Here is a 16,538-nt window from a genome sequence, read left to right on the forward strand (position 1 = left end):
TCCTCTTTTAATATGAGTAACCAGATCCTACTACATTCCGCCGAGGAATTTGCGACACAATTGGTCTCATTTAGTATAATTAGAGCCGCTTCTTTGATTTTTCTCTTTTTACCATTCGTTTCTCTTAGGACTATATTTGAATCATTCCATTGAATCCTATGTTCATTATCCCATGCGTGTTTACATATTTGAGATCTATCAAATTTTTATTTTTCATTGGAAGAGGTTTTTGCCATCTCAACACATACCAAGAGGCTATCCAAAGAAATACATCATACATAGCAAGGAATTATATCAGAGCTTTCCTGAAACTGGCGACCAAGAAATAGCGGATGAACTACTGTACAGCCTAGACGCCGCTAGAAGCCAAAAGTGGACCGAAACATTAGAAAGTCTAAACTCCCAGAAATCAAGCAGACAGACATGGTCATTACTAATAAAATTAGGGAGTGGTGTCCGTACAAAACGCCGAGAGACAGCCGTAAAGCCAGATGCCGTAGCATCACATATAGTAAAAACATCCAGGGCACCAAAGGATAAAGCGCACACTATCAACGTAAAGAAAGAACTTAAAACTTTAAACTTTAAACTAAACTTTAAAACATGTAGCCACAGAAACGGAGCATTTCCTCCCCTTCACCAGCGAAGACATATCAGAGACTCTTAAAGACGTTAAGCCAGCAAAAGTATCAGGATTTGATAATATTCACCCTGAATTCCTAATAAATTGTGGCAAGTATACAAAAGTTTGGCTGGCTCGATTTTTCACAGACATCATGCCGTCTGTGCCAAAATACGAGCATTGTTGTAATCTAACAGATGACCGGTGTTTTTATAGTGCTCGACTACTGCACAAGTATTTTTTCCAAGCGGCAATCACTTTTATGCTGTGTGATACGTTGTTTTAGCCACTGCGATGTATGGCCAATGTAGCTTTTTTCACATCCTAGACACGGTATTTTATATACCACATTATTCCTATATAAGGTTGGTACTGGGTCTTTAATTTTAGAAAAAAGTTGTTTGCTATTTATGGTATTGTATTTAGCTATATTAATATTGGAAACATCTTTAAATATGGATATGACAGACTGAGTTAGACCGTTAATAAAGGGGAGTTTTTTATATTTGATTGACTCATTGTTAAAGTCAAGGACAGGACCATCATAGAAATTACTGCTGGCAATGAGTTTTTTTAAAATATGTTTAGGATAGTCGTTGTTTCGAAAAATTTTGTATATGTCCAGATTTTTTTATAACAAATTATCATCAACAATGGACATTACCCTGTTTTTTATACCCAATACTGTATTATATTTTTGACGAGTGGTGTAGTTTGAAAAATAATTCATATACCTGCCCGATGCTGTTGGCTTTTGGTACCAATCCAATGTCAGAATATTGTCATTTGTTCTTATTACCTTTGTGTCTAAAAATGGTATACTAAGATCTGTCTCGGTTTCAATTGTGAACTGAAGATGTTCATTAAATGAATTAAAAATGTTTAATGTGGTATTGATGTGATGAGATGGAACTGCACATATGATGTCATCGACATATTTATATATAAATGGTAATTCGAAAGGTAATTGTGTGATCACATTGTCTAAGAGATGAACAGTTACAATAGTAGCAAGGATGGGACTAATCGGCAAATCCATAGGTGTTCCAAAAATTTGGGAGTAAAATTTTTCATTGAAACTGAAATAAGTGTTATTAAAAATGAACCTGAGAATTAGTAAAAAATACCTTTAGATAATGTCGTGTAGTCTTTTATAAGGTTCCAATTTGATTCTATAATGTCCGTGACCATATTTAGTGGAATGTTTGTAATGTTCAATTTTATTTATGTGTGTAATCTTTTATCCTGGTATATTACGTATATCCTGGACTGAGCACGTGACCAACGAAGAGGTACTACGCCGGATAGGTAAAGAGAGAGAGGTAGGAATAAGTATAAAGAAAAGAAAGTTGGAATACTTGGGTCACGTTATGAGACACAATAAATATAGAGTACTACAACTGATCGTCCAAGGGAAAATAGACAGCAGAAGGGGTCCAGGGAGGAGAAGACACTCGTGGCTCCAAAACTTGCGGCAATGGTTCGGATTGTCATCTGCTGAACTATTCAGATCTGCCGCAAACAAAGTCAGAATAGCCATGTTGATTGCCAACGTTCGGAACGGACAAGGCACATGAAGAAGAAGAAGAAGTGTAATCTTTTAATTTCTGTAAGTATTGTAAATCTAAGTGTACTTCAGTTTTTTGAAATGTTTGTTTTTTACAGTTACTTCCGATGAAGCTACTCGTATTAAATAAATGGCGAAATATTGAGCTTTAGAGAAAACAAAGATTTTTATTTAATATAGACCACATACCCGATATTTCCAACATTCTTATAAATTGTTTTTTGGTCGAAATAATCACGTTAAATATATACATATATATATATATATATATATATATATATATATATATATATATATATATATATATATATATATATATATATATATATATATATATATATAATTTTTAAAATTCCAAAGGTAGCCCGACATAGGTATATTTACCTTATTTAAAGTTTTATTCGGGATGATAATAACTACCTTATTCTGTGGTTTTTAGCTAAACAGGTACTAAATTACAAAATGAACGGAAGAGAAATCGTATGACATATCATGAAAAAATACGACGAAGTTTGATGTCGAAATAGGAAATAAATATTTAAACCCTCGATTAAAGAAGAATTTTTACTGTCTTTAAATACCTATAGTGAAATGATTTGCTGGATCAACCTAATATAATAAAAATGTAGGTATAGGTATTAATCACAATATAATTTTTTATACTACTTAATTATTATTGTGAGTGAATCAAGCTAAAATGTTTTAGGTCTTAATAATCTAAGGAATCAATAAAAATGTTTCACTCACCTTTTGAAAGAGTTAATACTTGATCATCTCCTAAAATTGCAGCAAGCCAAGGTAGTTTCTCCTTTAATACTTGAAGGGGAGATTTTGGATTTTCTGTAGTGCCTAGAGTTGAAGTGACCGTTGTGCTATAAGTGGCTGATGGTGTGAATGGAGTACTTAAGTATACGTTGTTTTTGTTAAAAGAGGGATAAGGGGCAGGCAAAGCTCCTCCATAAATTCTATCTGACAATGAATCGACATCGGATTCAGCTGCTACTGGAGAAGAAATAAAGTAGTTCGATGCTCCAGAGATTGATAAGGGACGAAAATAACTACCTGTTTGAAAAAAATATTGATAAATAGAATCATGTGATTGTAATATTATTGAAGTTCAATTAGTAATTTCCCTAGCCCAGCTTATATGCAACGTATGGTTTAGGAGAGAAATTAATACAGTACTTTAAGCATAAATAAAACACAAACCTGCAGAGCCGAGCATAGGTGCTTTGGACTGTAAGGCTAAAAAGTAGGTGCAGGAAAAATTAGATATTGTAAACCTTATTATAACATATAGACTTACCTGATAGAGGAATTCCGCTGGCAATGATTGGGTACCCTGAAATAGTGCAAATTGTTCTTGAGAACTATATATAGGCATGTATGTATAGATTAAAGGAGATAATAACTGTTGCAGTCATTTGGTATAAAAATATATTTTGATGACGAAAGCAAATTATCTATTTTTTTATAGTAAAAGTATTCATAATACAACATTAAAAAAATTAAATATACCCTTAGTCGCCTAAGGGTATGCACATCTATTAATGCTCACATGCTCACTGTGCATACAAACTTTTATTTTATACTAGGCTTGTTATCGTAATCACAGTTTAAATATTTTTTAAAATTCAGAAAATTTATCATAGTAGAGTGAGCAATACCGTCGTTAGGCTAATGATCTCACATATATATATATATATATATATATATATATATATATATATATATATATATATTACAGACCTATAAGTCTACTACCAATCGTATACAAGATATTCACAAAGATCATCAACAACAGATTAACAAACGCATTAGATGCTGCACAGCCGAGAGAACAAGCTGGCTTCAGAAGTGGATTCAGTACCATAGATCATATTCATAAACTTCGGGAACTAATGAATAGAGCTAAAGAATATGAAATACCACTAGCATTAACCTTCATAGATTTCGAAAAGGCTTTTGATTCTCGAAACTGCCAAGGCAGTAATAGAAGCTTTGACCAACTAAGACATTGACAAACCGTACATAGAAACTTATAATACTATATAATAAAGAAACTAATAAACAAATATATACAGACAAGCAAAAGCTAAGGTAAAAATTTATCAAAACACTCCAGAATTTTCAACTACCAGAGGCGTCTGACAAGGAGACGCAATATCACTAAAGCTTCTCGCAGCAACTCTAAAAAATATATTCAGTAAAATGAACTGGCAGAACAAAGGAATATCCATTGATGGAGAATATCTCAGCCATCTAAAATTTGCAGAAGACATTTTTCTGATTGCTAATAATACCGCAGAACTACAAGAACTGATAAGCGACCTAAATGCAACTAGCAATGAAGATGGCCTAAAAATGAAGTTGACAAAAACAAAAACCATGTACAACGATCTAGTGGATGCCCAAGTTGTAATAATAAACAACACTGCACTTGGGACAGTCAACGAGTATCTATACCTGGGACAATTAATACATAAATCTGGCTCCTCACTTTCAGAAATCAACAGAAGACTGAAACTAGCTTGGACATCTTTTAGTAGAAATGCAGTTATATTTAAATCGAAGATGTCAATCCACCTGAAGAAAAAAGCAATCGATCTGTGTATACTATCAATCATAACATACGGCGGATACTAAAGAAAGAGATAATATCGAAACTCAAACTCATCCAAAGGTCAATGGAGCGATGCATGCTAGGTATAACAAAGAGAGATCGAAAAAGAATAGAATCGATCAGACAGAAAACCTAGTTTATTTAGACATTACTAGACATTTAGTGAGAAGAACTGACAACAGGTGGTCCACTAGAATTACACTGTGGTATCCAAGAGGCGTCATGAGACCAAGAAGACGTCCAAATTTAAGATGAGACTATGACATAAGGAAACAAGAAGGTACACAACATGGAACAGAAAAGCGAATTTTAGACATTCATGCGCATATATGAAGAATGAATATGTAAGGAAGGCTACACCATCTCTATCTATCTATACAGTCCTTGCTGTCCAATTTTGGACATAGGCCTTCTCTTCCTTCTTCCACGTCTCTCTATTGTAGGCAGTTTGTATCCACTTTGGGCCTGCGTGTTTCTTCAAGTCATCTGACCATCTCATTTGTGGCCTTCCTCTTTTTCGTTTATAACTATATGGTCTCCAGTGTATAATCATCTTATTCCATCTGTCGTCTTTCTGTCTTATGGTATGTCCAGCGAACTTCCACTTAAGTTTTGCTATCTGCGTTAGTACATCGGTCACTTTTGTTTTGTTGCGGATCCAAGTGTTTCTTTTCTTGTCTGATAGCTTGATGTTCAGCATTTGCCTTTCCATGGCTCTTCTGATCTTTCCTATTTTTTCCATGTTTTCCTTTGTAAACGTCCAAGTTTGAGAACCGTAGGTGAAAACAGGAAGTATACATTGGTTGAAGACTCTTGTTTTTAAATATTGGGGGGCTACACTATAATCGGTAGAATATGTTGAGAATGATGATGATAAAACTACAGAGTATGATAAAAATGATGATCTCACGTCAGAAGTGCACCAGATCGTACTTTATATTTACTTAGATTATATGCAAAAACGTTATTATTTTAAAAATTTAATGACTGACTGTAGATGACAATTGAATGGATCCCCCGTCGCTTGCGACATGCAAAGTTACTAATATTAATATAAAAAACATCACCGAACGATTTCGGAATAACTATTCCATCATCACTGCTATCTGGATGTACATGTGTGAAGCTACTAAATATTTAGATAAAAAACCTTTAAATGTAGTTAGATTAACTTTGAATAACATTTTTGATATTTAAAAACTATCATGTTTAAGTTATAAAAAAAATTGATCGCATAGTAACATATGACTCCACTGGGGTTGCTAGTCCTTAGAGAAGTGTCTGTGAGGAGTTGTTGATAGCAACAAGTATCATACGGTTGACATACGGTATTCAGTTCACCAAGATCTTCACCAAGAATCCAACTCCAAGACTATACAACGACTTTAATTAAAGATACATCATAACATACTCCAAGTAAACAAAACTATTCATGATGACCTGGACATCTTCACTACAGAAGATGAAAGCTCTAAAGAAGACTCTTTTAGCAGCAGCTACTTCCAAAAACTATCCGGCAATTAAAACGCGAAGATCAATTATCTAAGTAAACCTTTAGCAGTACGCAGAAGGCTAAGCAAGTAACGACTAACTAATTTGCAGCAACAAGAACAATTAAACTATAAATACGGAGTAATGTTTGTGGACAAACTCTTCCCCGAACCACTATAAATAGCATATTTGTGCAGATTGTTAATTTTTCATTATCAATAAAAAAATCTTAAATTGTAACAAAACAAGATACTTACGTTTATCACTTCCATCCTCAGTATCCACTGCATCCGTTTTATTAGGTTTAACAACAACCAAGGAAGTAACATCGCTAACAAATGAATATTTCAGCGCTATCCTGAGAGCTTCTTGTGTTGGTCCTGTTTTGTTGTCGGCTGCCTCTCTCTGTTTTAGGTATTGTTTTAATGTCAAGTAAGCCCAAAGTCTTTCTAAACTTCCGACAGCTTGATTTATAACTGGCACTAACTTTACTGGTCCATTTATGCCCCAACCTTCGACGGTTGAAGGAGAAAATCCTGGATCTAGATTATCAAAACCAAAAAGTAGTAAATTTATCTTAAAAATAATAGACAATTATTTATTTACTAATAATTAAAGAGAGTCTGAATTTACAACATAAACTTTAAGTTATAATTAATGAATGTATTAATTCATTCACATTCATTCATTAATTAATGAATGTGAAAATGTGAACATTTTTTCTGATAAGGCAACATTTTCTTCTAATAAAACTGCCTCGTCAAAGTGTCACTGGTGGATTGAGGGAAATCCCCATTTTGCAATAGAGACTCCAATATGTGACCAATATTTATTTAAAACGAAGGTGTGGTGCGGTGTTTATAAAAACAGATTAATTGGACCGTATTTTTTTCACCAATCTATGAGTTCTAAGCGGTATTTACAAGTTTTACAACATCACATCAAAGGGAATTACTTACCGAGGATTTGTCCAGAGACAACCAGCTCGGAGCCGTCAAACAAGATAGGAAAAACTTGCTTAGTCACGTCTGATACATTATTGACATACTTAAACACAACATTAGACAAAAGAGGTGAGGAAATCTGTTTATAGAATTCTTGTAACTGCAAAGAGGCGTCCGCAGCTTCGTAAATATGTCTGTTGAACCCTAAGTTCTTCAAGGCTAATTTTTGCAAGAAAACTTTATCGGCACCATCTCCAAATGACAGGGAAAAGATCGGTGTTTTACCGCTATTTAGTTCGGTGATAGTACTGATGATTTTCTCATTGTTAGTTTCTCCTACAGTTGCTTCTCCGTCAGTTAGAAAAACTATAATCGGTTGGTGTGTTTTGTCTTCCTTATTTTTTATTACAATTTGAAGACCAGTTGTTAAGGCTGAGTAAATATCAGTACCGCCAAAAGCTCTTAGCTTTTCTACAACATTTTCCGCCTTTTTAATATTTTCTTCTGTTGCAGGGTATGGTGGAGGAATCGGTTGTTGCTAAAAGAGATAAATTATATAAATGGAGCGTACATATAAAATCAAATACAATTACGCTATCATAATAACCTAAATTGGATGTAGTTTTCTGTTTTTCACTAAATCTTTATTCTTATCGTCTTTTCGGTTACGAACTGTCGGTAGTTACAATAAGAAAATATCTACAAAAAAGACAAGTGCTATGACGTTTGCAGAAACGATATAAATGCAACAGAAGGTTAGAGGAAATACAGAGGCTAGAAAGAGGTATGAAAGGTCTAAAAGAGCAGAAGATAAGAATATATACAAGGTAGCAAAGAGGGAAGCAAAGAGCGCTGTAGCTACTGTTAAAAAAGATCCTCTGCACAGCTGCATAAAGATTTGGAAACACCCGAGGGGATGAAAAAGTTACACAGAATTGCTAAAGTAAGGGACAAATAGTCAAAAGACTTGCACTTGGGAATAGCGAAAGTTGAGGTTGTCGATTTGTGAAATATGATAAAGAACAATAAGGCAGTAGGATATAATGGAATACCAGTGAAGGTTTGGAAGCCTCTAGAAGAGAAACGGATTGATATTTTGTGGAAAACGATGAGTAGGATATATTATGAGGAAGAAAGGATGCCCAGTGCATGAAGAGAGAATGTAATGGTGTCAATCTATAAAGAAAAAGGGGATATTCAAGACTATAAGAAATATAGAGGGACAGATTTAATGTCGCACATTTGGGAGAGAACCGTAGAGCAAAGGTCAAGAAGAAACTCATCGATGAGAGAAGAACAGTTTGGAAGAGAGGTAGCGAAAAATCAAGGAAAGATGGAAGACTTTGTGGCAGAAGACTTGATAGAGAAGGGTTTAGGTGAAGAAGACCCTATCAACAGAAAAGATTTTAAAATCGGAAGTCCGAGGTCATATGACTCACCTTTAGTACTATCTTTGGTTTAAATGATTTCATTCGACACCTCATCTGTCATTCCATATATTCTAATAACGATGGAGTTATGTTCACGGACAGACAGACAGATACGGATAAATCAAGATTTTCACATGTTAATGTTGTAAAATGCGTGAATGCAAAAATAAGTTGTAATATGAGACTTATTGTGGAGTAACGAAGGCAAACGGTCTTCGTAAGAGGCGCTGAAGCCTGGACTAGGACTAAAATTCCTGTATCTGACAGAAATCCTTTGAATTATAATAATATCGCTTAAGGTATCTAGCACGTATCATATCATTATCTAATAAAATAATCATAAGGCGAATTGAAAAATTACTAGAAATCTTCACATAAGGAGAATCTTTGGACACATGAGGCAATTTGATAAATATTGTCTGCTATAAATAATACTACAGAATGAATAATGTCATAATTAAAAATCTAATTAATTCACCCGAATGTTATTCATTAAACTATTTAAAAAAGCAGTTGATAAGATTATTTGGGTTAATATGACCGTAAACATGCAAAGAGAATATGCAAGAAGAGAGAGCAAGTCTTGCGGTAATTATGAAAACGAAAAGAGAATGGCGGAATTCTGCACATCAAACGAACTAAGGATAACCAACACATTTTTTGATCATAAAATTCAACATAAATACACGTTTGAAAATACAAGAGGACATAGATCAATGATAGATTATGTGGTCACAAACAGAAATATTCACCATAAACAGATAGTGGATGTGAGAAGTTTGACGTCACCCAATGTGGGAAGCGATCACTATTTGGTACTTGGTAAAATTAGATTCAATGAAAGATGGAAAGAAAAGCTTAAACAAACCAATTCTGAGCAAATGAAAGCAATATAGAGACTAGCTGGAGAAAACTTAAGAAAAATATTCTGGATGCTGCCCGAGAAGCACTTGGAACGAAAATAATAAACAAAAAGTGGTCAACGAAAACACCATGGTTTACACTAGAGGTTAAACAAAAATGTAACCAAAAAAGAAAAGCTTTCCTAAAATATAAGTTAGAAAAAAACGAATGAATCATATGAAAAATATAAAAGAAAAAAAACTGAAACTCATCAAATGGTAATAAAAACAAAAACAGATTACTGGGAAAGATTGACAAAAGGATTAGAGATGGATTTCTATGGACAATAAAAACAAGTATGGCGCTTCATAAGACAGCAAAGAAGCGAAATGAAAGAACTAGTTGAAATAGAACACATACAAGAGGATACATGGGTGGTCTTCCTGACAGAAATGTTTAAAAAACAAAACGAAGAACCTTTACCAGAAACGCCAAATATAATAACTGAGGAAAAGACCGAAATCTCCCAAAACGATGTGAAAGAAGGAATAAACAAATTCAAAAACAGAAAGTCACCTGGAGAAGATCAAATACCAAATAAACTCTTAAAATATGAAGGTGATTACCTTGTACAACAACTGCAAATTCTTAGTAATAAAATAATCACCACCAACAGAATACCAGATGAATGGAGGAGAGCAATCATGGTGATGTTCTTCAAAAAAGGAGATAAGAAAGACCCCAATAATTATCGAGCAATAAATCTATTAAATACAACACTCAAATTGCAAGGATTTCGAACAGCGAGATCATGCACGGATGCAGTTTTTGTAATAAGACAAATAAAAGTAAAGGCGCTGGAATACAAGAAACCAGCATATATGTGTCTGATAGATTTAAAGAAAGCGTTTGATAGAGTGAGAATTCGGGACGCGATATATTTATTATATGAAAAGGGAATATCACTGGATTTAGTAAAAACCATTGAGAATATATATATAAAGATAACATAGCTACGGTAAGTTGTAAAGGAAATCTATCGCAACCTATCAGATTTGAAACTGGCATTAGACAAGGAGATTCGCTGAGCCCATTAATATTTAATCTGATAATGGATGAAATCATAAAGAAAGTTAAAAAAAGAAGAGGATATAGAATGGGAGAAAAGGAAATAATGATAATATGCTACGCCGACGACGCCATAATAACAGCCGAAAATAAAGATGACCTACAAAGATTAATTAAAGAATTCAAAGATACGGCGCTCATATACAACATGGAGATCTCAACAGAGAAAACTAAAGCGATATTGATATCAACGGAACCGAGACGATGTAAACTAGTCGTAAATAACAAAATAATAGAACAAGTGATGGAAACTGAATACTTGGGAATAAAACTGTCAAGCTACGGAAAAGTGGAAGAAGAAGTACAAAAACAAGTGAAAATGGTAAACAGAGCAGTAGGATGTCTCAACAACACAATCTGGAGAAACAAATACCTCTAAACAGAAACGAAAACCAGGATATATAAATCAAAAATAAGACCGATAATGACGTACACATCGGAAACCAGAGAAGATACGGCGAAAACACAAAGACTACTGGAAACAACAGAAATGAAAGTCTTACGAAAAATAACAAACCAAACTCTAAGAGACAGAGTAAGAAGTGAGGAAATACGAACGAGATGTGGTATAGAGGAAATAAACGCGTGGACCAAAAGAAGAAAAGTGGAATGGAATCAACACATCGAAAGAATGACAGAAAATAGCAAGAATAGCATTACGAATACGAATAGCTAGAGAAAAATCGCCAAATGGAAGAAGATCATTGGGACGACCGAGGAAAAGATAGTCAGACAACGTCAATTGAGGCTAAAAACCGAAGTAAAACAGGCATGAAGCCTATTTATAAAGTACGAAGAAGAAGAAGAAGACTTTTTCTTCTAGGGTAAAAATGGATGCCATTGAAATGAAATGCCATTAAAGGTATACTTACCGTTTTATTTTTGAAAATAGCTTCTGGATCTTCTGGTTCGTATCCCCATTGATCGATGCCAGACTGGTATTGAATAGCAGACTTGTCAATGTTCCAAACTTTGACCACAGAACCAAATTCAATAATGCTGAATATATCTTCCTTTTTTAATTCTGGCAGAATACTCTTCATAGCTTCCTTTAGTTGGGTTATTCTTATTCCTTCCATGCTACCGCTAGTATCCAAAATGAAGACAACTTGTTTTGGAAGTGCCGGAATATCACTTGGGGCGAAGAAATGTACGAAATGACCTCCGTCGACTAAAACCTAAAAATATATAGAGTCGTGATGATTTAATGCTAATCTGGATTCTTTACTAAATATGAACATTACTACTAATTGAGTCTGGTATATGACATGTTGAAAATTTTCACTTTAAAATACTTACTTCTCCTCCAGGACCGGCCTTTTCAACATCGTATTGGACGACGAATTGTCCTGCTAGGCCATTTTCAGCATTTGTTCCCAAATCAGTAGCATATTGTTTTTGTTTTTCTACATCAGGACTAAATTTGACAACGGCTGATGTGGCATTAACTTTAACGATCTCTGCTTTTGGATTCAGGCTTTCATCTTTCTTAGCAATTTCGTTTCCAGACCTTAGTGGTGGCGCATTTATAAATTTAAGAGGGCGAGATTCGTCTATGTGAACCTGTAATCAAATAATTATATAATACATAAATGTAAAAAAGATGAAAATTCGAAACTGAACTGAATACTTAAGAAACTACTACTACTTAAAAGAATTACAGACTTGAAAGAAAAATAATTGAGGTTCTTAGATTAATATTTTTGAAATAAAATTTTAAATTTTTTGAACATTTTGCAAACACAGAAAAAACTCTTGCAATGTTTATTTTATATTGCAAAATCAACGGTACAGCATGGCTTTATCTTCAAGTGACCTGGCACTAAAAGGTCCCTTGTCAGGGTTACGGATGAAGTCCATAACGGCAGCCACGGAGGAGAAGCGGAGGTTCGGTATGGTGCGGATGGAGGAGGTGGCAATCCTCGATTATAGGGTTAATGTAGAATCAAAACAGTAGCGTCTGATCCAGAATGGATGGCTATGAACAGCGTCTGAACTAGAGTGGGCGGCTGATATCAAACTCACTAACCCGTCTAGCCAGCGTGGTGTTTTAAAGCTACTCATTCTTCCAACTATATAGACATGACGAATACTAAAACGAACGGAAACAATCCCCAGGTGGGTGGAGTATGTTATGCCAAATCCCACACCCAGAAAAAGGTCTGCCTCGTGGAATCTGAGAGAGGCAAGAATTCGCTTAGTACACACAGAATGCACATCGGAACATATAACATCAGAACGATGAGGACAGAAGAGTTGCAAGAAGAACTTAAGACCATAAAATGGGACATAGTACACTTATGGGGCGAAGTAGAGGCGAAGGAACGACTCTACTAAAATCAGGGCACACTTTGTACCAATACAATTAAGGAAATAACCAAGGTATAGGAGGCGTAGGCTTTTTGGTACATAAGAGAACTGAAAACTTGGTAAATAAATACCAAGCGATTTCTAATAGAGTTATCTATCTGGTCTATCTATCTATAGCCCAAAATCTATTCATGTGTTAAATATAGGCCTCTCCCATTTGTCCCTATTTGTCTCTGTCTTCTGTTTGTCTTTTCCACATTAGACCTGCGCTTTGCTTAATGTCATCTTTTCATCTCATTTGCGGTCGACCTCTTGACCTTTTTGCAGTATATGGTCTCCAGCGGCCAATTTCTTTATTCCATCTTCCATCCTTATATCTTTCGTTATGCCCAGCCCATTTCCAATTTCATTTCAATGCATGTTCGACAGCGTCTGTTGTTTCGGTTTTGCATCTTATCCACTCGTTCCTCTTTTTATCTCTCAACGATATTCCCAACATTTGTCTTTCCATAGCTCTTTGAGTTTTCTTTATTATATCTAAGTTGCTCTTGGTACACCTCCACGTCTGGGCACCATAGGTCAGAACAGGACATTCTGACATCTATCTGGTAATAACACTAAATCGTAGATACAGCATTCAAATAATCTACTGTTATGCACGAACTTCTTCTGCAGATGATGAAGAGGTAGAATAACTTTATGAAGATATTCAAGAGCCAGAAAATTAAAAAAACATATTACGCAATAATTACGGGAGATTTCAACGCTAAAATAGGCAAGAACCTGCAAATGTCCTCAGCAAAGAAAAACTATTCTGCTTAAACACATTCTACAAGAAAAAGATGCAGAGAAAATGGACGTAGCACAGCCCAGACGGCAAAGTAAAAAATGAAATTGACTTTATACTCTCTAACTTCAAAAACATTGCTAAAGATGTTATTGTATTAAATTCTGTCAACACTGGTAGTGATCATCGATTAGTTAGGGTGTGAATAGAAGTAAATACGAAATTCGGTAGAAGAAAATTATTAACACAGTATAAATTACCAAACATAGAAGCACTCGAAATGAATCAAGAGGAATATGAAAGTGAACTAAAAACGAGAATAGGACGTCTATCAGTATTCAACACGAAAGATAAAAATGAAATAACACAAAAATTAATGAATGCCATAACATCAACTGCAAAAAAGATCTATAGTACAAATAAAAATCCGAGAAAAATGAAATTGCAACAAACAACACTGGATTTAATGGAAGAAAGAAGAAGAACATTGAAATAATCACCAGAGTATAAGGATATCAACAATAAAGTTAAAAAGAACATATGGTCAGACTTGCGAGCCTATCAAACAAAACAAATATTGCAAACCATCGAAAACATTAGAAAGATGAGAGTATTGAAATCAAATTTAACTAAAGGAAAATCAAAGATAACTAAAATCAAAACCAACAGGGGAATACGGTAACGGAAAAAACTCAAATAATCAAGGAAATACAATCGTTCTATGAGAATCTGTATACATCTACTATACAGAACCCCGGAACAGACCATAGAACAATTCTAACCGTCGGCTCGGAAACTTGGAATTTTGGGAGCAGTTCATCCAGTTATTCACTATTAGAAGGAGGCGCACTTAACGAGTATAGTGAAAAAAATCCAACATTCACCAAGTTCTTATTTTACTTTTGGTATTTTTGCTAAAGAAAATTACAAAAAATTAGAAGAGCTGAACTTTTTTTAATGTGTCCTTTTAAAATGTACAGCGGACAGTGAAGGAAATATCAGTTTATTGGGGGTACTTTTTGAATTTTTTTCTTGTATGTCTAGAAATATATAAATCAATACATGCACTCACTATAATGATAATAAATATAGCTAAGGTAAATCTTAAATTTTTTATTTATTTTAATTTTTTTTATTTATTCTAAATAATATTTATTATTAATATTTTACCAATATTTTACCAGGTCATCGAGAGATATAAAATTTATAAAGATATCACAGATCATCCCACTTAACACATCAATGATGTCTTAAGTGGGAACCCAGTCTCGAATACTCCTATAAACAAATATTTTTCACTACCATATTTCAGAGATATCACTCCGGGGTTAACAAGGATTCTGAAAAGTGTTGAATATAGCTTTGGCAATAATAATAACAACATTAAACTTAATGTGGCTTGTAGATCAGCCCTAACAATTAATAATCTTTATTCTAAGATAAAAGATAAGACTCCCATAGATAGGCTTAGTAATATTGTCTACAACATTCCATGTCTCTCTTGCAACAATTCCTACATCGGTCAAACATCTCAATTATTGAAATCACGTATTACACTACACAAAAGTGATTCTCGACTTCACCCTGACCGTTGTGCATTAGCCAAACATGTCCATTCCACTGGTCATCTCATGGACTATACTAACACCACAATTCTCCACCGTGAGAACAATAAATCTAAAAGAGAGTTCATTGAAATGTCTTATATTTTCCTTAACGATTTCTCCATTAATGTTAAGAGTGACATCAAGAATCTAAGCGATATATACCACTTGTTACTTAAATCAGATACCAAGAACAATACTATATCACAGATAACTAACTCGACTGATATATCCATTAACAACTAACATACCTTTATAATTAATTTTCATTAACACAAAAAAAAATATAACATTCCCTTGCTTTTCTTAGATACATCTCAATAAGATGCAATAATACATGAACAATATAATATAATTAAATAAAGTAAATCAAAATAATATTTCCCTATACTGGGATTTAAATTCATTCGTTTTTTACCAATGAACCTTAACGACATAAATTTTCATAAGAACAATGAAGTTGTCAGTTCTTGCGTTCTGGCTAAAACAGAACCTCACTTTTAAACTATCTAAAAATCAAAAATTTAGTTATTGCCGACAATTCAAAGAATTACCTCCTTTTAAATGTAGTTACATTGGGTTTTTCGATTAACCTTGGGTAAGCCTTTACGTGTCAAGTTCAAAGCTACAATACATTTCAAACCTTACAAAAAAACTTTTTTTGCACATAGTAACAAAAAAACACCACTATGTTACTAGCAAAGTTTTTTAATATTCTAACTCTACAATTCTAAGTTACGGTAAGATCAATAATGTTTTAATAGATAATATATGGTAGCTAATTATAATTTATTCTCTTTCAGCCCTGAAGAAGCCAAATTAATTCTCTTTGGCGAAAACGTTCGGCGAAACAATTGATACACATTAGAGTCTTTCTTGCAGATTTCCCCAATATTTAAGAGTTTACTATATATATATATATATATATATATATATATATATATATATATATATATATATATATATATATATATATATATATATATATATATATATATTTAAAGTATCAAGACTTACAAAAACTGAGGAAAATATTTAAAGAATTGATTTGAAAGACTGGGAAACAAATATGTGAAATGACAACTAGAAGTAATTCTAAAATAATTGTACAATGAAACAAAGCAGAAGTCTCTTTGGAGAAAAAACTTATTTAAGCTTACATAAATATAGAAACTACAAAAATGTCTCG

At 33.7% G+C, this 16,538-nt stretch overlaps 1 protein-coding gene across 2 annotated transcripts in view; it reads right to left on the minus strand.

Moving 5' to 3' along the window:
* LOC140443885 (inter-alpha-trypsin inhibitor heavy chain H4-like) overlaps positions 1–16,538 on the minus strand; it is a 45,829-nt gene that overhangs the window by 2,332 nt on the left and 26,959 nt on the right. Inside the window, exons 5-11 of one of the 2 annotated variants that reach the window (XM_072535383.1) lie at positions 11,948–12,211; positions 11,521–11,826; positions 7,263–7,785; positions 6,561–6,845; positions 3,496–3,531; positions 3,399–3,434; positions 2,937–3,251 (exon numbers count right to left, since the gene is read on the minus strand). In XM_072535383.1, the coding sequence (XP_072391484.1) occupies positions 2,937–3,251; positions 3,399–3,434; positions 3,496–3,531; positions 6,561–6,845; positions 7,263–7,785; positions 11,521–11,826; positions 11,948–12,211 (1,765 nt within the window). The remainder of the gene's footprint in view (positions 1–2,936; positions 3,252–3,398; positions 3,435–3,495; positions 3,532–6,560; positions 6,846–7,262; positions 7,786–11,520; positions 11,827–11,947; positions 12,212–16,538) is intronic. The other variant, XM_072535384.1, reaches the window with a different exon arrangement.

This window comes from Diabrotica undecimpunctata, chromosome 6 (assembly GCF_040954645.1).
Source record: "Diabrotica undecimpunctata isolate CICGRU chromosome 6, icDiaUnde3, whole genome shotgun sequence".
In the NCBI taxonomy this organism is placed as follows: Eukaryota; Metazoa; Arthropoda; class Insecta; order Coleoptera; family Chrysomelidae; genus Diabrotica; species Diabrotica undecimpunctata.